The sequence below is a fragment of the Camelus ferus genome, chromosome 32, assembly GCF_009834535.1.
Source record: "Camelus ferus isolate YT-003-E chromosome 32, BCGSAC_Cfer_1.0, whole genome shotgun sequence".
Classification (NCBI taxonomy): Eukaryota; Metazoa; Chordata; class Mammalia; order Artiodactyla; family Camelidae; genus Camelus; species Camelus ferus.
Genome location: NC_045727.1, coordinates 15,139,315 through 15,164,505, shown reverse-complemented (window position 1 = coordinate 15,164,505; position 25,191 = coordinate 15,139,315). Strand labels below are relative to the sequence as shown.

Genomic DNA, 25,191 nt, shown 5'->3' with positions numbered 1-25,191 from the left:
ACCTGCGACAGACTATAAAGCCCACACTTTGCAGAGTCCACATCCTCTCCTGCAGGGGGCCCAGCCTGGCCAGGGCACTGCGCCCCGGGCACCCCACTCACCTTGGACTGCGGGCCGAGGGAGCGGATGGAGGGGACGGCGATGAGGGCGAAGCGCTCGTAGAGGTACTCGTTGGAGGAGCTTCCCTTCAGGAGGGCGAAAGGGATGAGGTAGAGCTCCCCTTCCAGAACCAGGACCAGCTGCCGGTGCCGGCCGACGGGCCCGCTGGAGTGCATCAGGCCCTGCAGGGCAAGTGAGCAGTGGACATGTGTGTCAGGGCAGAGACGGGCCCAGGGCAGGCTCCCCAGAGGGTCCACGGGGAGTGTGGGTGACGGGCAGGGGCGTGGCCTGCGGGAGCACTGCCTGTCTCAGTCCCCGAGGACCTGGAGGAGGAGGCCAGAGGAGCAGGGCAAGGAGGGAGCCTGGGGTCACCCATCGTGGCAGAGGACTCCCACGGAGACAGGACCTGCCCTGGTCATCCAGATGTTTCCATAGGGGGCCAGGGGTTAATGCAAAGGGCAGCCATCCCAGAAAGCTCTCTGTGAGTCATGGAGCATACCAAGAACCAAGCCAGGGGATGCTGTGTTGGCACCGGGACCCTCAGAGCAGTATAGGAATGAACCCACTCATACAGATGGTGAGAACTCAACCAGAGTGGGATGTGCTGTCCATTTTGATGGACAAGAGGCTAGAGAACCACAGTGTGGACTGAAGCTTTGGGAGCTAGGATGACCTCCCGTGAAGAAAGGTCTGGATTCCTAGACCCCGCGTCACCTCCAGGCCTCTGTGCCTCTCCCCTGAACAGAGGACAGCCCTTGGCCCCAGAATCTGCAGGTATTGACCCACTTGCTCCCCCGGGGCTGGCAGGAATCTGACACTGATGGGTCACCCATCACCCCTGAAAGGCCCAGGTGAGGACCTGAGGGCGGGGTGCCACAGACCCACAGCAGACAGACACCCTTCACTCTCCACAGAAGCAGAGACGAAGGCCATGGGAATCTTGATAAAACAAGTGGACAGCGATTGGGAAAACTGGACAAGATGGGCTGAGTGTAAATGAAGAGATGAAGGGGTCTCCGCCCTGAGCCTGCGGGGATGGGGAGCATGCAGGCCCACAGGGACCTCGGGGCAGGGTCACAGCCAGGCCCCCCTCGCCCATCTGCCACCCCAGCCGCCGTGCTCTGGGGAGTGAGTGTGCACACCTGAACCACAGCCGCGCTGCTTGTGAGCGCTTGGCTGAGGGCGCAGGAGGCACTTGGCTAACCCAAAGTGACATGTGCCTGGCGGGACATTCCGTCTGTACAAACCCCCTGTGGCTTTTTATTTTTTTAAATTCTAGACACATCTAAAGAAAGCATAAATAAAAATTATTAGACCAATTTGCTTGTTTGATTTAAGAGCAATTTCCCAAGGAGAGGTAACAGCATCACTGTACAACCCAGGAAGGGAGAAGCGGGGCATGCACAGTGACCCCAGCGTTGCCAGTGATGGGTTTCTGGGGTGGCACAGGGAGCTAGGAAAGGCTGGGTGCCCACAGCCCTGCTCCACTCCAGCTGTTGACCCCCTGGGCCCATGTCCCCACAGTGGGCCACACCGAGGCCACTGCCTGGCCTGGCAGGTGGAGGGACTCTGGAGCACCCCTGCTGCTGCCGGGGGCCAAGTGCACCTGGAAGTGGAGCCAGAGCAGCTGGGCTGATGGTGCCCCGACCTTGGGGATGGGTCAGCAGCTGTGACAGTGACACCTGCTCGCTGCCCGGTCTCCTGCTGCCCAGCATGTGGGCAGTGTGGGGGCTCAGGCCACCTGCCAGGTGTGTGACCAGACCTGTCCGCTGATCCAGGGTCGCCGGGCATTGCTGGGCCTCCTATTATTCACACTATCTTTCTGCTGGGCCTCAGTCATTCTTCTAGCACAACCCATCCCCTCTCCCTCCTGTTTGTGAACAATCATGTGGCTAAAACCCACACATAGCCTCTGCAGAGCATCCAGCTCCAAACTGAGCCCAGGGATGAAGAGATGTCCTCATCTTCACGTCTCCCTCGCCATCGTCAGCTGTTCACTGAGTGTCCACGACTCCTGAACCTGAGAACTCCACCACCAAGCAGTGACCCTGAAGTCCAACTTCTGAGTCTGTGGTTCCTCTAGGCAGCCCCCAACAGATCCTGAGTGTTTGCCTGGCTGGTAAGTTCTGACTTGATCACCATTTTGGTCAATGGTCATCTCCTATATATACTCATGGTGAGTGGGGGGTCCTGGCACTGTTCAAAAGGCACCAATATTGTGATGGTGCATGTGTCCTGACCTCAGCTTAGAAGTCCGTGCTCTGTGCACAGGGCTGGGGCTCAGAATATCAGCCTGCAGCCCCCACTGCAGTGTAGGGAGCTCCATTTGCACGGAGGACGCAGGAGGCCCCCAGAGCTCCACAGCACCATGGGCCAGAGAATGAACATTCCTGATCACCGTGAGGGAGGGAAATAAAACTGGGTCCATGAACTTGCTGGCAGGTTAGATTTGGGATGACGCGGACTTTACTATCTACAACAAAGATTCCAGAAGCAAAGAACCACTGGGTATCTGGATATCCCAGAACTGTGTACAGGGTTTAAGATTTTTTCCCCTGATTTATGTTTTTGATTGAGTGAATTGATCAAACAGAACTTTTTAAGGTAGAGAAACCTTTTCTTTGATGCTTCTGAGAAGTCTTGGTGCCACAGATGGATGCATCAGTCTCAGTAAATATCATACCTGTTAGAAATAACTCCAAAACCACGACTAAAAGCTACGCAGATTGTAGACACTGTATTCCAACCAGAAATGCAAAAGCCAAAATTCAACCCACTCAGCCATGTTCTGTGACCAAACAAACAACAAACCACTGGTGTGCCTGGAGAGTCTGAGCCGGGGAGGGTGAAGAATCTGACTGCTGAGACGCGTGACCAGTGCCAACTAGAGCCAGAGAGGCCTGCCGGACACCCAGGGTGCGGCCTCAGCCAACGCAGCCCAGGGCTCTGTTTAGCCGCAGCGGCCTCACTGTGGCTGACATGGGGCAAAGGAGCTTCACACCCTCAGTGGCAGGCGCACCTCGGCTCCCCAGAAGCTGCTGGGGTCAGGCTGAGAGGCACTGCTGAACGTCAGCTCGGATCGGCCCACACGGCACTGACCCCGGTCAACACCGACCCCGGGCAGCACACCACTTGCCTCGCAGGCACTGGCTGGCCGGCCTGCGTGCTTGCGCCAGTGTGTTCAGTGCTACAGGCAGCTTGAGAGTAATTGCCTCCATTTTTCCTTCTCCTAATCAGTCGTGGAAACGCTCACTGTCCTTGGGTGATGTTTGTCCTCATCTGAATATTACTACAGATGTCTCAATCAGAAATCAATTAGAAAGCCTGGCGGTGCCCAACTCATGGGCCTTGTCCTCCACGCCACTCTGCAGTCAAGGTCCGACTGTTCTGTGGATAAACATTCCCGGACTGTCTCCAGAGCCTCCAGTCTATTTACAAACCAGGCACCTGACCCGTCAGTCTCACCCCCAGGCACCTGGTCCAGGGTTAACTAGTTCATCACGTTGTTTGATTTTGCAAGAGTCCCCTTTCCCCAGCACAGTAATTACGGTCCTGACCCAGCTAACGCCAAGCTCCCCTCCTGGCCAGGCCAGGTCCCTGCCTCGGGTTCTCAGATGAGCCGTCCTGGGCAAAGCTCTGGTGTTCAGGAATCAGTTTACCAACCCAACCGACATGAACAGCAAGTTTTAAGTCAGCTTCTGGGATCCTGAAACAGGCGACTCTGCTTAACCCTGAAGATTCATTAGTCAGAGCAGAGGTGGATGAGGAGGACTCTTCTTTCTGATCAAAGTCATTCACTCTTCATTCCTGTCCTACCATCTTGGTTTTTAAGACTGTAAATGTAGGAAACTGGGAGTTTAAACAAATGGAAATGATGATAAGGGTGACCAAGACCAAAACTAGAACAAGCCCAAACCCCAACGATCCTGAAAGTCCCCAAACCTGGATGTTTAAAGAGGGGTTCGATAGAGCACAACGTTCAGAAATTGACTCACCATGCTGTACCCCTGTAACATGTCATGCTGTACATCAACTATACTTCAATAAAAAAAAAAAAAAAGATTTGACCAAATCCTAGGGAATTTCCTACTCCAAATCTGGGTCCTTGATGAAAGCAGCTTCTGGCCTTGGATGAAGCCCCACCTGCAAACGGACCTGAGGGAACGAGCAGCTTCTCGGAGCAGTCCCGCAGGGCCTCGGCACAGCTGATGCGGCCCCTGGAACACAGCTGTTGGCATGTGGTTCTGTGTGTGCCTGCTTTGAGGTCCGGACTGGTCCAATATCCATCCCTTCACCTCAAGCAAGGAAGTCCAGGCTCGGGCAAGAGGAACTACCCTTCACTCTACTGTGATTACAAATGACTGCCACGATACAAACTGGGTCCCTGTCCCTTTGACACCAAACACATCCAACTTTTCTCTAGTAACATTTTCTCCTTTGGGTCTGAGACAGGATTTGACTTTATGTCTGATGATGGCTCGTGTGCGTATGTAACTGGGCCCTCCTCAAAGACCACTGGACATGCTCACCCCATCCTGACAGCAAAGGACAGCGTGGTTCCAGGAAAGAGCCACACCACTGTTTCCCCTAAGCGAAATTAAATCAAGGGCTGCTGCAAGCCTGCAGTGAAACATAATTCTGTTCCACTTTTCATACCGTCTGACCTAGTCCCTTAGCAACAGGACTGCGGCGAAACAAAGGCAGTTGTTCAAATAATTATAAGCCTCACGTGAAGAGGCTAATCGTTTTAGTCTTGAAGTGTCAGTGATTCATAATCTTGGACTTTTGGTTTTGATTTGTATTTTCATTGAAAATGTGGAGAAGGGCCTGGCTCCGGCAGCTGACAGCGGCGAGGGGTGGGTGGTGCTGTGTCTCCCTCTAGTGGTCTTCGGAGCAAGACGAGAAGCGGCCGGAAGACCTGGCAGCCCAGCTGAGGGGAAGCGACTGGACCTCCTCCCCTCCCTCATCTGAGTCTGGGAGCATCAGACCTGGGCCACCACCCTCTCTCGGCCATCTCCTCTGTATCCAGGATGGAGTGTGCCCGGCTGTGCTCAGCATACGTCAATAAACACTTGAGTGAATGGATGAAACTGAGATGGAAGGAACTCCTGGCTAGACTGAGGTGTTTTTACTGAAATGCAGTGGGTCACATTAGGTAGCCAGGCAAGAGCTCCTGCCCTGATCATTTAATAGCCTTTGAAAGGTTTTTCTCCACATCTTATTTCAGGCAGCCTAACTTCTTCACTGTGGTCAGACTCCTCAGTCACAAATGAGAACACTTAAATATTAGGAACGAAGGGTCTGCTTTCTGGCTAAATGCCTCACTTCAAGAGCAGGGCCCCGTCCCATCTGTTCATACCCAGAGCCCTGAACACAGAGGCACCCCCACAGCTTCAGGACCCACACACACATTGGGGGCCAGGCTCTCCCCTCCTTAGTTAACCGTGTAAAGGCACCACTTATCACTGTTCTAACTCATCTGAGGCTCAAGTCCATAAATCTTCCCCTGCCAGCACCCCTGGAGGAGCACGGCTGCCCAGACACGAGCAGCCACCAACCTCATTGGTATATTTTCATTCTTTAAGTCACAGGGGAAAGTCCTCAGGGAGAAAAACTGTCTTAAAAAGACAGTGCAGACTTTATAGACTCACAGCTGTAGCAGCTTCCCTCCAGGTGGAAACTCTGGGGGAGGGAGGGACCGCTCCCCACCCACAGGAGTCCTGCCTTCCATACAAGGGAAGAGCCCTTCCCAGTCCCACCTCCCCAGGTCCCCCCAGCAAGACAAACAACTGTCAGGTGTGTCCCCTGCAGGCCTGTCGCTGGACTTGTGGTCCTGCCCAGAATAAGCAGGAAACCGGCACCTGGTCGACGGCGGAGGGGGTGGGGGTGGCTCACAGATGCAAAGTGCTCCCGGGCAGGCCCAGCCCCTTCCTTCTGCTCCATAACCTGCTGCAAAGTCCCAGGTGCCACACAAGAGTGGCCACAGAAAATTCATTAGTGTTTTCTGCCTTGGGTCTTCTGCTTTGTATCCACACTAGACCCAAAAATCAAATGCAGCTTTGGACTGTGTACCATTCCATAGACTTGACTGAGCGCTGACATGTACCAGGCCCTGGGCCAGCTGCTGGGGACACAGAGATGGCTCTTCTAGGCACACTGGCCTCATTTTCTAATGAGGACACGGGTACTCAGGGAGGAGCAGCAGCTTGGCCAAGGTCACCTAGCCAGGAAAAGGCATTGCCACACCCAAGTCCCACCTGCCAGCTCCTAAAGGCTCTGTGCTTTGCTCCACCTGGGTGTCCCCAAGCAAGGGGAGCCTAGAGGGCACCAGCAGGCAGTACGGCCTCCTGAGAAATGTTCGTCAAGCTGACACACATCCTTGCAAGTCACAGTGTGGTTTCCTGAGGATGCACTTCACCTTGGCTCAAGCAGAAGAAAGAGTCCTGGCAGGCTGCTCCCCACCTGTGAGACCATCTCCTACTGGCCACATCCAGCCACTGAGGGGACACGCAGCATTCCCACTGCACCTGAGGTCCCAAGGCCCAATTTACTGGGAGTCAGGAGCAGGGCTAGGGCTTGAACCCAGGGCCCCATCCACTAACCTGCAGTCACCCAAGAACACGCATCCACTCAGCTGCCAGACGCTGAATGGGGAAGACCCATTCTGGAAAAGCTCGGCCATCCCGGGCCGGCTGTTCAGGCGCGGTGAGCGGCACTTACCCCCTCCATGGGCGCCACCAGCAGGTCGTACAGAGCACGGAGCGGTGGCCGGGCCAGCGAGCCCTGCCTTCTGGGCAGAGAGGAGGTGCCGTCCTTGCCGGGCGAGGCAGCAGGGCCCAGCAGGCTGGTCATGCTCTGGCAGCTCCTGGGGAGAGAAGGGCGGGTGAGCCAGGCGTCTGCTCAGCCCGGGGCTCCAGCTCCTGCAAGGGGCTGGCAGCCTCCTCCCGCGCTAGGACTTTTCACAGAGCAGTGAGCACTGACAGAGACCGCGGGGAAACCAGCTGCACACAACAGCTCACATTTCTGCGGAGTTTTTCTGCATAATCAAATGTCCCGAAGTGCTCTTTAAAGCATTTAATTACATCCTGTGTGGAGCAGCTGTGGGCAGGCAAACGTGAGGGCCATGAGAATCGGTGACAGCGGCCGAGCTGGGGGGAGGACAGCACCCCAAGGCCAGTGGGTCTGCGGGGCGAGGATCCTCAGGTTGCCCTGGTGCACGTGAGCCCCGCCGGGACGGACCGGACAGCCGCCCAGCTGTGGTACCGGCATACTGGTTGGCTCAGGCGCGGCCGAGGGTCTTGTTTTACTTTTTAATGTACGTTCCAGTGCTTCCAGGCAAAATTTTATTAGTACGGGTGGTATGTTCAACCCCAAGGACCCCACGTTTCACACTCCCAACACAGGATGAGAACATTCATTGAGTCGTTCATTCATTGATTTATTGAGAAAATGTTTCCCAGGTGCTGGCAACCTGACAGGCACTGACGCAGGCTCTGGGGACCAACAGAGGACGAACTGCACCAGGGAGCAGAGGAGATGGCAGGTGGGAAACAACCCCACTTCCAATACCAGGACCAGCTGCCCCACGAGTCTCCCTGAACCAGCCCCTCGGCCTGGCCGGTGTGGCCCAGCACAGCCTCTGGCGACACCCTCTGCATGACTGCCGGTCAGTCAGTGGTCTCCCAACCTTGATTTAGACACTGTGCAGTTTTGGAATCTCTGCTTGGTACTCAGGGACCTTAAGGCAGAGACCAGGTCTTACAGCAGACACACTGCTGAGGAAGGCCTCCGGGCTGCTGGTAGTGGCAGCTCCTTGGCTGTCACCTGAGAAGACAGTACGTGGCTTTCCCGCCTGGGCTAGGCCGGGACCCATGACCAGCTAAGAATGGGTCTGAAAGGTTCCCATGGGTCTGAGGTGGGCTTCTGTCCCTGGCCCTCCCTGACCTCCCCTGGTGTTCTCAGCCACGTCCCACTTGACCTACATTCCAGGGTCTTGCCGAGCGAGGCTGTGAGGACCGCAGCCCCCATCCACTCCCGCAAGAAAAGAAAGAGCAGAGGACCCGGGGCCGGGGAGCCCTCTCCACCAGCTCGCTCACTCAGGAAACACATAATTACAAGCGACGGGGCTGTGGCGTGTCTTTGCCATCAAAGCCAGTGAAGCACAGCTAACCCCGGAGTGACACTCAGAGGCTCACTTAATTCCCTAGACTACACCGCAAAGAGCACTGCTCCCCTGAAGGAGAGAGCACAGATCGCGCTCCAGAGGAGACGTGCAGTGTGACACGCAGCGTGTGCTCCCACACACGGCCCGTGGGCCCTCACATGCTCGGCAGACAGGACCATGGCCAGGGCAGCTCTGTCTCCCAGCACTCCCTCATGTCACTCCCTAGCACATGTCCACCTGGACTGTGGCTGGTCACCCCACCTGAGATGCGTCAGTCTGTTAACTGGGCCACAGACATCCGAGGGGAGGACCACGTCCCCAGACAATGCTGTGGCCACAGGTCCCAAAGGTGACCGATGGGGCGCCCCACAAACCCCAAGGCTCTGAACTACAGGAGAGAGAGAGACGCAGTTCCACATCCCCGGGCACCCCAAGCGCCCCAGGCACAAGGAGACCAGCGTGATCAAGCTGCGCAGGAAGGCAGCTGACCGAAGCACTTACTCCAAACGATCAGAAGCCCACGCTGGCCCGTCTGACTGCTCCCTGGCTGTGTGACTCCGATAAAGCATGTCACTTGTCTACTCCCCTCTTTTTCTTGCTTATGAAATGAAAGGGTTGGACTAAATTCTTTGTAGCTCTCTTCTAGTTCTAAAAAATTAAAAATCTACTCAACCTAGGAAGCCGTCAAAACTGTGGTGGCTCTTTTAACCCCTCTACTGACTTATGGGACATGGCTACAGTCCCCAAAGCCCCCCCAGTGTGCTTGCACCTGACAGCGCCAGGGTGACTGCTGCTCTCAAGCACCATAACCTGTCCGGAGAGTCTGCTCTGCGGATGCTGCCCCCGTGGTCAGGATTCAGAGTCACAGCCAAATGGCAGCGGCCTCTGGGCTCTGAGCCCCTGGCCAGAAGTGGCTGACAGTGTGAGCGGGTGTGCGGGATGTCGGCTCCCTCCCTGCTGTCCTCACAGGCACATCTGCCTCCTTCCTGGTACTGTCACCACAGACTAGTGGGTCGTACTGTGGAAGAACGGCCTTGGGGTGCGGTGGGGCCTCAGAGGGGTGGGTGATTGCACTGCTTTGGTTTGTGGGGGCCTTTCAGCCTGGCTGACTTCTCTCTGCTTCAGCAATCTGGACTCTAAGACTAGAGAACGGTGCTTTGACAGGGTGGAAATGCTCCCCACGCAGGCACCTGCCAGGTCAACATCACCCTCTCAGGGCCCTCCTTTACAGATGAGGAACCAAGGTCAAGAGAGGCCAAGAGTTACTTGCAGGAGGCCACCCACCTGGCAGGGGAGGGGTTTTTATTGCATCCTCCCAGCCTTCAAGATACACCTAGCAACCTGATTTCACCTCTGACCCCTGCCATCCCCGCTGCTGGACCCACAAAGTTGGAGCTGACAGCAGGCAGCCTCTCCTGGGCTTTGTGGGAGCAGGAGGAGGGGCCGGGCTCCTGGGACTCACTGATGCACTACCACGTGTCTCCAGCAGGTGGCGCTGGCTCTCTTTCCTCCAGGCATCCATTTATTGCCAGGGAGACTGACCCAGTAATTGACAGACAGCCCAGCTCGCAGCAGAGGATTTCCTCACACCACACAGTGGTCTTTATCAGCTCATTCTTCAGATAATGTTTAATAATCTACTTCTGGAGAAATTTTCGTTTTCTCTGCTGCACAGCTATCTGTGTGGTAATGGGAAAGGGGGGGGCAGCACCTATCCAGGGAGAGGGGAGGCCTGCTGGCAGGCAAGGGGGAGCTGCCTGGTCTCCACAGGAACAGGACAAGGATGTGGAGCTCTGGGGTGACATGTGAAGCGCTGCCCAGGAGGGCAGAAGCGTCGGGTGTGGTTTATGTCTCTGGAATGACAGACACCAGGCGGCCTGGGCAGCCCTGCTGCTCATGAATCTCCCGTCAGGGATGAAGAGATCTATTCCCCAGGCAGGGGATTTATGACTGGGCTGGGCCTGCAGCAGACCTGGATGCTCGGGCTCGCACACACTGACGCAGCCTCACACTGTGGCTGAGTCTGGGCAGGCACATGCCTGCCGCCTGTCAGGGAGATGGTGGAGCACCTGCGCGATGCGTGCTTGTAAGTCTCAGTCCAAACCGCTGCACTCTGGGCGCCAAGCTAGCTTCCTGTCAGGGCTCCATTAGGGAGGGGAGCTGGGTCATGTGCAGGGAGCACAGCATGGTGGGTGCCCCACCCCAACATGCACCCTGGTTTCTCAGGCTTTCCAGGTCAGGGGGTCAAAGATGGAGAGCTAGAGAAGCAGCAGAGATGGGGGAACACAAGATCAACCCCGCTCAGGGGAGACCAAAGAGCGACCCAGCCTGGTCTGAAGACCCCAGGGATGGGGGGAGCCAACCTGGCCCTAAGACCACGTCCTGCCTATCTCCAGGGAGCAGAGGGAGGAACCCTCCACGTGCACTTCCAGCTGGGGGTGGGCATCCCTGTGTTGGGCAGACTCTGGCAGACCAAGAACAGGACTCTCTGGTCTGGGGATGGGGCAGGAGACCCAAGCACAGCACAGGGGAGCAGCTAGGAAATACGTATCTCTTGAAAGCTTGAAGGGAGGATCTGACTTAGGGAGGAACCAGCTTTGCTCCCCATGGCTCTGAACAGAGGAAGGACGCCACGCAGGCTTCCTTCCCGCCCTACGTGCTTCTGAGGAGGGGGACCACAGGGTAACATTAGTGACTATGGAAATTCGGTCTCTGCCCTCCTAAAGCTCGCAATCTCAGGACCAACAGGGCTTGAGAGCCCTGTGCGTGCGGCCTGCTCTTGAATCTCGCACGCCAGCCGGAGAGCTGAGGCCGCAGTGGAGGGTCTTCCCTTCTCCCACCTTTCCCAAGTCCTTCCCTCTGCTCTCAGTTCCCCAGTAGGCACGCGGGTCCTTCCCATCTGATTGTCCAGACACAGGGCTGCCGGGAACCGAGCTGAGCCAGGAACACCCACCCCGGGACACATCTGGCCCTGACATCTTCAGGGTTACCGAGGGGAGGGGAAAGAAGGGAAGCCTGGGATATGGGGCCTCTTCCGGGGTGGGACAGATGGCGCTGACATGTGTCCATCACTGGAACCCTCACCACCAGGCAGGGCTCACCTGGCACCCCCAGCCCCTCCACTGCCACAGAGGAGAATCTAGGTTCAGCGTCCTGCCCAAGGCCAAGTCTGGAGCAGGCCCACTCTGCAATGCAGTCAGGCAACAGGAAGACTGCAGCCTAGGGGCCTCTGTTCTGTGGGGAGCCTGAGGCCTAGCCTCAGGCCCTGAACCCCTGTCTGGAGCACCCCTGTCCCCCGGAACAGTAGACAATGCACTAAGCACCAGTTTCTGGGCTATCTGTGAGCGGGACTGTGCCCAGGTCAGGGTGTGCAAGAGAGGGAGGAGGCGGAGGCTGCCTCCTGGCAGTGCTGGGCCTCCAGGTGCGGCCACCTTTGCCTAGGCACACAGCCCCCACCGTCCCCCATGTCTCTGTCACACAGTGATCACTTTCCAGAGGCCAGTTTTGGAGACTTCCTGTCTGCACTCAAGCTGCAGGGTCCTAGGCCTGGTCGGGGAGAGGGGGGTCCTGCCTCTGCTCCTTGTGAACCTGGAGAGCCCCCACCCCTCTTGGTGGAGACTTCCTCCTCAAAGCCAAGGAGCCGGGAAAAGCTCCTGCATCTGCCACCCGTGAAACCACTCAGTTCCTGCCTCCCTCCCCTCAGCCCAGACCAGGATGCTCCAAAATCCCCCTGGAGCTCTGAGCTCTCAACTGCATCCTCTTAGGGGCCAAAAGCTGGCCTGAGATTTGAACAAGTACCTGGGTTTTAAGGCACCAATGGAAAGATTAATTGGCAAATCCATTATAAACAAGCAGCCAGAGATGCCTCAATTCAATTTAAAAAAAGGACTCTGATACCATTCAGTGAACATCCTCCCACGAAGGCTGGTCTCCTCTGGGAGACAAAGGCTGTCAAACACTGCATTTCAAGTACTTATTCAACAAGCTGTCGGCACTTTCTGCCTGCTCACCTCCTTAATTACCAAGTGCCTGGCTCACGGGGTCTGGTTCCCTCCTCAGGAGAAGAGCCACAAGGCTGGGTGGGCTCAGGCAGAGACCCCAGCTCTTCCAGTGACACTGGCTCCTCTCCAGCCCAGGGATGAGACTGGGCTGCACGTGGCTTCTCTCCTCTTGCTCTTGGGCTCTCCTGGGAATGTTGGTCAAAGGCCGTGACACACACCTTCACCAAGGGGCCTGGGTCTGCGCTCCGGCAGGAGCCACGGCCTCTGCCCGCCCAGGGCACTCTGCTGCGGCCATCTGCTCTTTGCCGCAACGTGCACAAAGGCTCCATGGCCAAGCCTGGGGGATGGTCCCTTAGAAAAACCCGATGCTCAGGCTAGCCTTGCCTAGGCTTTGCCTGTGGACCCCGCTCAGGGCCTCATTCAGGGATGAGCTGGGCAGTCAAGGGGGGGATGGGCTCATCACGTGCTCAGGGATGGAGAGAAGGTGACCTTGTGTGTGGTGGCCTGCCCAGCTGACAAATGGCGATTTCAGGGGGAGAGTGAGTCTCAAGGAATGGTCTCGGCAATGGGAACAGACAGCCTGGGGGCCAAAAATGTCACAGGGCCAACCTGGCGGGTCCTGGGGGCGTGAGATCAGGAGGAGAGTGGGAGCCAGGGGGAGGCAGGGGGGCTTGCGGTCAGGGCCCATTAGAAGTTGCACTGGGGTGGGGGGAGTTTCAGGCCAAGGGGAACAGCACTTCTCCAACTTTACCTTCATATGAGGCCCCTGGGGACTTTGTTACAACACGGATTGTGAGTCAACAGGACAGACGGCCTCTGCTTGGGTGCGAGGGGTCCAACCTGCACCCGCGCCCAGCAGCGCTCCACGTGCACTGGGTCTGTACGCACTCCCTCTCTTCTACCTCTGTTTTCCCCCTACCTTGATTTTCTCATCCCTTTATTTATTCTCTGAATGATCTGGGGCATTAGTACGTTTTGGCACTGTTTTAAATAAGTTCTAGAACAATAATGTGAACAGATAAGTGGTAAAGAAAACATTATTTATAAATGAAAGTTGCCTTAAAATATATGGCAAGCTTGATACGTAGAGGGGGATCCTTTTTGCATTTGAACAAACTTGTCACTACTCTATGCGATGGCCCTGATTTTCAAGTGACTGCTGACAGTCCTTAACGTCACAGCTCAGCTCGTTTGGGTTTGTGCTGCCTGGAGAGAAGCACTGGCTGTGGGAGGGCACGTGGGGGTCTGGTGACTGCTGGGGCCCTCAGGGCAGTGCATGGGGACAGGCAGGGAGTTCTGAGGAAGACCCACTGCTGCAGCTGCTGTTGGGAGGGAAGGCCCCTGCCCAGAACCGCTGGCCAGGGCCAGAGCTGGAGAGAACACTCAGCCCTCTGGTGGGTCAGCAGGAGAGCAGGCAGAGCCCTGGCCTGGGGCCGCGGGGCCCCCAGCTTAGGGCAGAGGACAGGGCTGGCAGGACAGCAGCCAGGAGACAGGTATGGAACCCAGGACTCACAGTCAGGACTGGCCGTAAGGACTCCATCATCCCGCATTTATTCCCATCTCACTAGTTTCTGGTAGCCAGAGAGAGTTTGTAAGGGGAAGAAGCATCGAGCTATCCAACCAGGTTTTAGGGTGGAGATTTGAGTCAAAAAGTGGCGATTCATATCCAACAAGGGTCTTTGGTAACATAGAAACCTCAGACCCAAGGTGGGGAGAGAAAGAAACTAGTTACTACACAGCAGGGTTATCTCTCCATCATCACATTACTGCACCCCCACCACAGTTCAGGGGGCGTCATGACCCCCATTTTCCAGATGAAAAAAATAAAAAGCTTAAGGTCAGCCAGTAATAAAAGGTGGAGCCAGGTTTCAAATCAAGGTCTGTCTGCCCTCTAAGCCCAGGGTTTCTCCCCTCCCCTCTGTGCCTTGCCACAGAGATGTGCCACCACCAGACCTAGGAACAGGGGGATGGACAGACCTGCATCAGCCCCCAGCCCACGATGGACTTGCGGGCACTGCTGCAGCCACATCAGGGCAGCCTGGAGGCAGGCGTGACGTGGATCTTTGTGAAGAACCAGACCCCGTAGGGACTCGTGTACAAAACAACGTGGGGGACACAGGTTTGCACCCCTTCCAGCACGCCGACCAGGCTGACCCTGCTGGGCCAGCGGCCTTCCCCTCCACTCACTGCTCTTCCCCAGGTAAGAGCCCTGGGCAGAAGTGGTCCTCAGTCCCGCTGCAGCACGCACCCTCCCACCTCCACGGAGGGCAGCTTGTGCTCATGGATCTGGAGGGCAGGTGGCTCTGGGAGCACCCCCCTCCCCCCGTCAAGGCCTGACTCTTCAGTGTTGAGGGGACAATGGGTGGGTAACATGGGCTCAGCTATTTGCTGGTTCCATACCAAGGAGATGGCCCACTGGCAGAGGACCTCAGAGGCAAAAGCAAAGAGTGTGCAGCCAGGGCAGGACCAGAGGGGTGGGGAGCCACAGCCGGAGGCCCTGTTTGGGGTAAATGGGGAGACATGCGGAGGGCGATGGCAGGGCCTACCCTCCCTGCCCCTGCCCCTCTGCCCCCTCAACACCAGAGTCAGGCCTTGACAGTGGAGTGGGGGCCCACTGCACCCTGCATTGTCCCAGAGCCACCCTGCATTGTTTAAATTAACTGATGAACAAACCCACAGGATTGTGCTCATTGGACCTATTTCAGAGCTGCTCGGGAGGACAACAGCCATTTTCCCAAAATGAGCAACTCTGTGAGCCAAAGTTCACATGGCCTCCCGCCCAGGGACAGTGAGCCAGGGTCCCAGGACACCCAGCAGTGCCCAGGAGCCTGCCTTTGGCACTTTCTTTCACACGCAAAGGACATGAGGTGGGATAGGAAGAAAAATGGCAGGTGAGGCCACAACCCCAGGTGGTCAGCATCTGCTGCACAGGTGCACACAGACTCTATCCCTTCTGTAGCTTATCCACCACGTTATCATAAGAATCCAAGTTTAGCACTGTCCTCCCCACCTCACTCAAAACAGCAGAAAGTCACCACGTGGACGGGGCCTCCTGTGCAGCAGGAAGCCTGTCACATGTTCCTTACACGTGAGCTCCTTCAATTCCCATGTTAGAGGAGCCCTGCAAAGTAGGGTCCCCATTTCAGCGATGAGACAGAGGCTGCCAGTGGAGAACGTGCCTCCCAGGGTCCCCCAGCGGGCACACGGCAAGGCCAGACCTGACCCTAAGCTCTCCGCGCCCTAGTTCACAACCACAGACCACGGCACCCGGCAGAGTCGGGAACCACCCGCCTCACAGGTGAGGAGCAGCAGCAACAGAGGGGAGCCAGGCCCAACCCCGTGCCTCCTCATGCCTGGCCTGGCCCCACCCGAAACTAAAAGCCCTGAGGGACACCTGCGAAGGGGACAGGGATGAGGAAGAAACTGGGGGTGAACCAGCTTGAATTACTGGCCTCCTTTTAACCGAGCTGCCAGTTCCTACAGCCCCAGCCCTTGGCTCCTGCCCCATCAACTCACCCCTGGGAAAGTAAACACACGTTTGTCAGCCTGACAGCACAATAATGAGAGGAAACCAGGGCCGGGACAGGAACAGACAATGCCCCCTGCATAGGGTGGCCGGCGGGGCCCCTCCACGCCGAGTGCAGCCACCTCCCTCCTGTGTGCCAGGCTCAAGCTGCTCCCCTTTAAAGGCAGGGACCTGAGAGAGTCTGGGATGTCCTTCTGGAAAGTTCTGTCCAAATGTGACTCCTAGGATGTTGCCAGGAAACCAAATGACAGCAGGACAGGTGCCCCTCAACCCCAACCGCCTGCCCGTTTATCTGGACGCAGCTCGGCTGTCAGCCCTGGTGAAAAGATGCCGGCTGTGCTGGTTGGCAATTCCAACCTCCGCTCATCTCAAAGCGGCTGAGGCCTATCTGGTCAAGTAACAGGGAGACAGGGCCTGGATGGGCTCTCCCTCCTGCAATGCTGCTGCCCACTCTCCCTGGCCGCCCGCAGCCTCCAGCCAGGAAGTTCAACACAGGTGCCTGGCCCCTGAGTCACCAGCAAAAGCTGGAAAGCAGCATATGCAGCTACTCCATCTGGCTTCTGCCTGGTGTTTGGGAAGTCAGCTCTGAGGCAACAGAAAGAAGCGGCTGACTGTCGCCTTAGCCTCCCATCCCAGCCAAACTCAGAAGGTCACCCCAAGCCTGTCACCGCTTTCTCACCTGACCCAGAGGAGTGTGGGGCCGTGGGAGCCCCACGCTCACTTCTGCAAATGCAAGCCCCAGCCGGAAGTCCAGCCACTGGAAGAAGCATCCGCAGGGAGCACACTGCCTGCACTGGGGCACCCCACCGGCCCTGGGCCCGGGCACAGGCCACACGCACCTGTTAAAGAGGTTATTGCGGCGAACCATCCGGAGAAAGCCAGTGGGGTCGGTGACCGAGTTGAGCCTGTTGTTCACCTCCTCAAACTGCTGGTCCATGATGTCTCCAGCTTCACTCTCGGTCTCGCTGCTGGCACAGGCCCTGTGGGGACGTTGCAGAGAAAAGAAGCGCTGAGTGGCGGGGGTCTGCTCCGAGGCTCTGTGTGCTTCCACCACCCAACACACCCGGCACGCGGCACCTCCCACATACCCTCCGTCCCGGGCCCTCCTCCGGCTCCTGTCCAGTGCTGCTCAGATGCACTCATCACCCCCCGCCCCCTGACTGTGAGCCCCCTGCCGGCACCTGTGCTGCACCCCCTGTGCCCAGCAAGTCCCAACACGGACTCAGTGCTGAGTAGCGTTTGCTGAAGGAACGGCACCGTCTGCTGTGTCTGCGGCGGGCTGGCTGGGGATTCCTCCCCACACAGAGCTCAGGTGAGTGTGCCCTGCGGCAGAAGCTCCCATCCATTCCAGCTCAGAAACAGTAACTAAGCCCCTCCCATGTGCCAGGTACCATGCTAGGCGGGACATGCAGCCCCCAAAGGCGTTTTCCAGACGAGGAGACAGACAGGCACAGGGTGCTGCAACACGAGGCAGAGGGGGAGCATGTGAAATGTAGGCTTGAGAACATTGCTGATTGGAGCCCATTTCCAGCTCAGCATGAGGATAATTTTTAAATTAATAAATTCATATTTCCCCTATGACAGACTGTAAAAGAACATTTCACAATGGATTTAAAATAAATAGAAATACCCAGGAGTGCCTTGATTCACCAGTATGATTAAAATAACAAAGAAGGTATTAAAAGTAAAAGCCGTGCCCTGTGGCCCTAGCGGACCAAAGCCAAGGAGGACACAACAGGAGCAAAACGGGTCCCAGGGGGATGTCCTCCCCACAGCCCTCACCTCGTTCCACAATCCACCGGGGCCGGAGGCTCAGCGAGGGCAGATCTGTATGTGGGCCCCACCTTCCTCCGGCATCCTGATTCCATCCAGACTTTGTGGGAATGCTGAGTGACGTCTAGCCCACAGATGACTCTCAGGCCACACAGCAACTTTGTTTAAAGTCTCCTGCTGACTAAGGATGAGTGTGGAAGAGCAGAGAGCGCCAGGGCACTGGAGGCAGAGGACAGACTCACAGACCAGTCACGCAAGCCTCTCATGTGCTGGAGAAGTGGGATCTGCTGCCGCCCAGAGGGAACCGTGCATTGAGATTTGGGTTTAAGGTGAGCATAACCTGCTTCAAAGGGCCAGGCCAGTGAGCCTGTGACATCAGGATCACACAACAGAGAAGGGGAATAACCCCCTCACTGGGTCATCACAGAGCCGAGTGAGACACAGTGTGTGAAGGTGCCTGGTCACCCGAAGGCTCCATGCAAACCTGGTGAGATGGTCAATTTTATGAGTCAACTTGACTGGGCCTGGGCTGCCTGGACTTGATCAGAGATTATTCTGGGTGTGGCTGTCAGGGCGTTTCTGGGTGAGATTAACATTTGAATCTGCAGACTGAGGAGAGCAAACTGCCCTCCCCTCTCACGCGCCATGGACCTGTGCACTCCGGGGGGCCTGATCAGCACAGAAGGCGGGTAAGAGAGGGTTCCCTCCTGGCCCAGCTGCCTCCACATGTGTACTCAGCTGGGCACTTCCACAACCTGCCCTCCTGGTTGCAGCTCACTGACTACGGATCTTGGACCTTCTCAGTCTCCGTAACCGTTTGAGCCAATTTCTTGTAATAAATTTCCGTATGTGTGTGTTTCTGCTTCTCTGGAGAACCCAGACTAACACACCTGGCAGCAGGCATCAGAGTCCTGACATGGCCATGGTCTCTGCACAAGGTCACACGGATGCCCGTCCGTCACTGGGAGAGGATCCTGGGGGCCCCAGAGCAGTGACGAGAGGGGAACAGCTTCAGGGACAGCAAAGAGGTATGATTTCTGAGCCAGCTACTCACCTTCGTCCCTGAACCACACTGTTGGCTGGTAAAGGCTATTCACCTGCTTTCCTTCTCAGCCCACACAGTCTGGACACGGCCCTTCAAACCCAGCACAGCGCCCAGCACGCTGAATGAATGGCCTATGCAGGAGGGCATTCTATACCATGCAAAGTATTTTTACACAGACTTAATTTATCTGTACTACCACCCAGTGAGTCAGTTCTCATCTCCATCTTGTTTCCGAGGAGACTGAGGTGCAGAGAGACTGAGGAACTTGGCCAGGGAGCACTAGGTGGCAGAGCCCGGACTGCTCCCAGTTCGGGTGTGGCACTGACTCCCCGTCCCCCCATCTAAGGTTCTAAGTGTCTCACACTTTCCAAGTCTGTCTTTGCTGGAGTTTGACTAGGGGAGGGAGGGGATGAGGACAGGAAGCCAGAGAAACCAGGAAACTTCCGAGCACCTAAACAAATCACCAGGGCTCCCACCCTGCTGGAGAGCAGGAATGAAGGCTCAACCTCTCACTGCCCTGCGGGCGCCAGTTGACCAGGCAAGCAGCTGAAGGCTTGAAATGCTCCCTTGGGAGCTGAGGGCCCTTCACAGAGACCCTGGTAAATATCACTCAGCAAGCTCTTCTGTCCAGGGACACATTTATCATCTGAAAATGACGGCCCGCTTGGAGCTGAGAAATCTGCTTGTCACTTGGCGCTTTGCAAACGGGAGAAGAATTGGCTGGAACCGGTATTGGCCTCCATTACCTAGTGGCTCCACTGCTGGCAGCTGCGACTGAGCCCCAGAATCTCATGCTTGACGGGGTTGTTTCCTACTTCCTGACCCTTCGCAGTATTAACACTGAGGGGAAACAAACAGGCGATGTCACAGATAAGGGACTCTCCCACTTACAAGACAAGCCTCATCTCTACAGCAGGGATCCCAGGAGGGCCTGGCCATCAGTGGTTGTCACAGCACAGTCACAACCCCTCGTCTCTCTGAGAGATTTGCTAGAGATGGCGCATCATTGGGTCTGATTCTGTTCACTTTGATTCAGCAACGATCACTGAGTGGGACCTGTGTGCAAGAACCACGGAGGCTGAACAGAAGGGAGTCACATTACACCTGCCTTCAAGGAACACACAGACCAGTAGTGACTACTGGCCAAGGTGGATTAAGAAGGGGGCAAACAGGGCATCAGCCTATAACCAAGATCAGGAGGGTATAAAGGCCTTCCTGGAATTAGCTGCATCTGAGAGGCATTTGGAAGGATACAACTTCGACAAGTAGAGACTGGGGTCGAGCGGAAGTGGGGAGATGGACCAATATAAGCAAAGGCGTGGAGGTGAGACAGGGTGGGGCTCTCTGGGGCCCAGCCCAGTGGAGCTGGAGCAAAGCATGAGAGGAGGAGGGAAGGAGGAGTGAGTGGTGGAGACTGGAATGCGGAAGGCAGTTGAGAGCCGTCACTCCAGACCTCTCTGCACAGGGGGTGGTGGGCTCGGGGCTGCTGTCTGAGACAGTCAACTGGCACAGGGTGGAGAATGCAGATTTCACAGGGAGGGGGAGAAAGTCAGGTGGCTGTTACCAGCGCCTGCTCAGAGCATCCCGAAAGGCCCAGGGTCAAGGCGATGGGGACTGAGTGGCTCCTCACACCTAGAAGCCCCATTCTTGGGAGTTACTGTTGTGTTAACGTGCCTGGGGCTCAACACGCCAGGTGAGACAAGCTCTCCGCAAGCCTGTGGGCTCCGAGATCGGGAGACTGGCTCCCTCCTCTGCCGCTGGCTCCCAGCCCCCATCTCCTTACAGACCAACCTGGCTGTACCACACCTTCCTGGTTCCTCCTCAGTTTTTGCTTGCTACTGTCACCAACAGTGGCTCTGGCTTGTCCTGTGCTTGGGCAGCTATCCTATTCGCCTAGACGTGCGAACTAGGGTGCAAGGCTAAAAGTGAAAAAGTGAGAACTAACAGGAGAAATATTACCAAACAGAGAATTTATTTGCCTGAAACTCATTGAAGGGAGAGGGTGAAAGACAAGTAGCAGTTAATTTACGGCAGATGGGCCACCGGTGGCAAACAGAGAAACTACAAATAGAAGCTGGTCTTAAGTGGAAGAGGATTGGGTTTGGTTTGGACATGCTGAACATGCAGACAGGACGTGTAGTCGGTATGCAGACACTGATTCAATTATTTAGATGTTCTTCCTTCCAGAAGGGCTGGAGACTATGAGAAATCCAAGTCTGGTGCTGAGGAGAGAGGCTGGGACCAACTGTTCGATGTCGCATTCATCTATTCACTCAACAAGTGTTATTAACTATTTGTTATACATGTCCTGCTACACCAGGCTCTGGTTCCAGGTGAGAATGGAGTAAGCACACGCCCCCATCCCTCCCACTGCACACAGCTACAGACGCTGGAGGGACTGCACGGAGCAGCTATGTGAGGGATGGGAAGAGTACACAGTACCCAGGCAGATGGCGAAGAAGACCAGAATTCAAAGTGCCGCCAAATCAGTAGTGAGCTGTACATTTTTGTCCCCCTGGAATCTGTCAGACAGGGCTCTCTGCAATCCCCAGATGCAGAGGTAGGCACGATGTGAACAGGGCTCCAGGAGGAGTCCTCTATTCCTGGCTCAGAGAGAATAGAGAAAATCCCCCATTTTTCCTACTCTCTCATCTCTGTTCTCACATTCCAGGCCACAGACCATCCTGTGTGAGGAAGAAAAGACATGACTGTCTTTGTAGAAAATGCCACTGACAAGGGACTAATTTCCAAAATATACAAATAGCTCATACAGCTTAATATCAAAAAAAAAAAAAACTCAATCAAAAAAATGGGCAGAAGACCTAAATAGACATTTCTCCAAAGAAGACATCCAGATGGCCAACAGGCATATGAAAAGATGTTCAATATTGCTAATCATCAGAGAAATGCAAATCAAAACTACAATGAGATATCACCCCATATCAGTCAGAATGGCTATCATTAAAAAGTCTACAAATAATAAATGCTGGAGAGGGTGTGGAGAAAAGGGAACCCTCCTACACTGTTGTCTGGAATGTAAATTGGGAGGTTCCTTAAAAAACTAAAAATAGACTTACTATATGATGCAGCAATCCCACTTCTGGGCATATATCCCCTGCGTGGGGTTGGGTAAAAGGCTGCGGTTTGGATGATGTCAGTCATGGAGAACAGTGAGGGCAGAGGTTAAAGTCAGCACAGCTGGTCTAGGTGCAGGGTCCTGGTGAGGGGCTGGGAGGGGAGCCGGAGTCCTGCAGGGGCAGCGGCTTCTCTGAGGCACCCGTCGCCCAGCTAGCATCTGCTCCTGGGACCCTGTGAGAAGCCCAGCTCCCCCCTGCTCTGGGGAATATAAATCACGCCGTCACAGGGGCAGGCTCCAAAATGCTATTCACAGGCAGCTTTCCCCCGAGACGGAAATGGCCCATGAATCAAGCGCCACAGAGCTGTGCCAGAGCTATCCTGTTCTCGGGGACAGGGCTTGGCAAGAGGCTCCAGAGAGGATTTTCATTTGCAAGCACGGCCTCCTGATCGCTCCAAGTACACGCTCTCTGTCAACCCTCTGACAGTTGTGACTGAAGCTCTACGCAAGCACACTTTAATTTATGTCTCAACATCCCTTTTTTTAACTCATTCCATCGTCCCCCACCCCCTTCCCTAGGCTTCCTTTGCACTGATAACCAGTTACTTGCCAAAGACCAACCACTTGCAAACCTGAAGCTAGAAACCATGGGTGACAAACCCCACCTTCAGTTTCCGGTGTGCAGGTAAGTGATGCAGCTCCTCTCCCGCTAGTCCCACGCCTGATGGAATCAGATCAAGGGCAAGAAGTGCCCCTTCTTTCAAAGCAAAGACCTTTTTACAGTTAAAAAACCTTAAGGAGGTAAGAGTTAGTTCATTCGCAGCCACTGCCTATAATCATTTGGGCTTCCTGATAAGGAGACCAGGTCTGGCTATGCTAGCTCCTGTGTTACAGGAGTCCAGAGCCAGGTGGCAGAGAATGTCTTGAACACATGAAAAGACGCACAGGGGACAGGGACCATGGGCATTATTAACCAGTCAGTCAACAGCCGAAAAAACCCATTTATCCCAGAAGCCACTTAGCAAGAGTCTCAGAAACTAAAGACGTGAGACTTTGGGAACTCAACATTTCTGAGACCTTTGAAATTTTCCCATGTGAATTACTTGCTAGTCCCTGTCTGTTTTTTCATAGTGATTATAAGTAAAACTTTAAGATGAAGAGCCTGTGACTTACTTTCAGGGACAGCAAGGGAAGGAGCTGCTGGAGAAGATGCGCTTAGCTCATGATTGTCTTATACTGGAGAAGAACCAAGAAGCAGAGGTGCTGATGTGAGGCTTTCAAGCAGGAAAACAGGCTGTAACTTCAGGATGAAAGAAGGTGGTGGTGTAGTAGACAGCTTTGGGGCATCTCCCCCGGTTGTAACAATTCTAATTCTAGAAATTGCGTCCCTGGTCCACAGGGCCGAGTTCCTAGTGCCAAGTTTATACCTGATGACTCCCACTGCTACCTGGACCAGGTGGACAACTGCCCTAAGTGGGCCAGATTCCTCTCCCTAGAATCCGTGCACTGGAATTCAGGGAAAGCTGAGAGTGACTTCCTGTGGGCAAAGGAGCTGTTCAGTGTGTCCCTTCTCCCACTTGGGGACTAGAAGCCAGGAGCATTTGGATGCTCAAGCTGACCCAACCAGGAAGTGGCTGAGCAGTGAGGGGAACCAGACTGCCCTGTGTAGCCCACGGCTCCCCTCAGCTTTCCTCTCCCGCTCTGAGCTTGCCTTGGATTTCAAGGGACTCCTCGTCCCCCCCCCCCAGCCTTATTGTAAACCCCCCTTTTTGGTTTAAGCAAACTTTTGAGAGGATTGCTGTGGGGGGAGAGGAAGAGCGGGGTTGAGAGGTATCCTTGGAGACCTGAGTGGCCTCACCGCAGAGAGCCGGTGACCCAGCCACCCAAGTGGCTCTGGCATCGTTCCAAATCATGGGGCGCACAGAAGACTAGGCCAGCAAGAGGTCAGAGGGTAGGGAGAGTGCAAGCTGCACACCAGAGAGAGACGTGCTAGAATCACCCAGGGGACGGAACAACATGACAGCAATTCTCAGAAAACCCTCCCCAAGGAGTCCACATCTCACATCCAGACTTCACAGCAGAGGGGACGCACAGCAAGCACAGACTCTGGGGCCAAATCCACAGCGTCGGTGTGGCCCCTGCAGCACGCACTGTCAGCGCTGCCCAGGGGAGCTGCTGCTGCTTATCCAAAGGTCAAAGTCACTGTCATCCACTTATGTCTCTGGAAATGCTTATATTCGGATGAAACTAGACTTAACTCCCTGTTCCTGTATACCACTCTAGAAATTGCTGTTCTCTGTATCATCTCAAGATTGTAATCCACGCTATTTCCTAACAGCTATTATTTACAGAACAAACCTTCTGTTGGTCTGAAGACAAATGATTATATTTACCTGCCAGGAATCTATACACACACACACCTTCACACACATATGATCAATAAGTTCTAATGTGCGCTGCAGTTCTTAAACTGATATTAAAAGTCCTCTTCTGAAATGCCTTCTTAAGATGATCATTTGAATTAAAAACAAAAAAGCCTCCAGCCTTTAGGATCCAGAACAGTTGTGCAGTTTTAATTCAGAAGCACTTTGTGAATACCGCTTATCTCATGGCCTGGAATTACCTAGTCTGTACTTAAGAGGAGGAACTGGCAGCTTTTTTCCCTAGGTTTTCTTCCTTCAGTAAACACAGTGATCAAACAAATGAGAAGGTTTCACTTCCACCAGCTCAATAGCCTGTGTGCACGAGGATGGAAAGGCTGTCATCGATTCGAAGGCCCCATTACTTGGTCTCTCATTTTTGAAATCTTTGATGAGAAAGTGCCGGCGAGTGCTCCCCTGACGATGTGGCTCTGGAAACCTCTCTACCATCGATTTGGCTTCATCACATTGATAAAGCCCCATTCAGCCTCCGTATTGTACTGTAAAGAGCCAAAGCCCCACAGCCGGGGGACCCAGGTTTGACTCCCACCCTCCTGGTCGCTACCTGTCGCCAGGGCGAGCCACCCTCTCTTCTTCGTGGATAAAGGGGGGATAATGACAGGCTGATGAAACAATGGGAGTACAGCACCAGTGGAACCTGGCAGGCAGTGGAATCTTCTCTCCTTCCAATTCTGTGAATACGTGTGTGTGTGTGTGTGTGTGTTTGATGCATGAGAAGCAGACACACACAGTCACAAGCCCAGTACGTCCAGGAAAGTATGTCACCCCAACTATGCAGAATTGCTCTGAGCACCAAACAAGAGCACTAGGTGAAAAGTCAGGCTGTATAAAGTAATCACTGTGTTATTACACTTAATGAAACTGTTAGCCATACCAATATTTAGCAGCAATGTGTGCTTTCCATGGCGAAAATGCCAAAAGCTAGAAAAAAAAATAGTATGGTGGCAATCTTAACTTTCTTTTAATTTTAGAAGTAAAATACACTTGTAGTAAATATTTAAATTGGTTAAAAAGCTAACAAATGAGGACGAAAAAGCCCCTCTGTCCCCGTACCAAGTGAACACTG

At 54.9% G+C, this 25,191-nt stretch overlaps 1 protein-coding gene and 1 long non-coding RNA gene across 4 annotated transcripts in view; one reads left to right on the top strand and one right to left on the bottom strand.

Annotated features, from left to right (window-relative positions):
• The window catches only part of TTC28 (tetratricopeptide repeat domain 28), a 477,930-nt gene that overhangs the window by 18,537 nt on the left and 434,202 nt on the right, over positions 1-25,191 (bottom strand). For all 3 annotated transcript variants that reach the window (XM_032471879.1, XM_032471880.1, XM_032471881.1), the window contains 3 exons: positions 16,630-16,770; positions 6,820-6,964; positions 102-281 (listed from right to left, as the gene is read on the bottom strand). In XM_032471879.1, coding sequence (XP_032327770.1) covers positions 102-281; positions 6,820-6,964; positions 16,630-16,770 — 466 coding nt within the window. The remainder of the gene's footprint in view (positions 1-101; positions 282-6,819; positions 6,965-16,629; positions 16,771-25,191) is intronic.
• On the top strand, positions 16,779-24,419 carry LOC116660977. Its single transcript, XR_004316714.1, has 3 exons — positions 16,779-17,102; positions 22,264-22,369; positions 22,864-24,419. It is a non-coding gene; the product is annotated as an uncharacterized LOC116660977 (long non-coding RNA).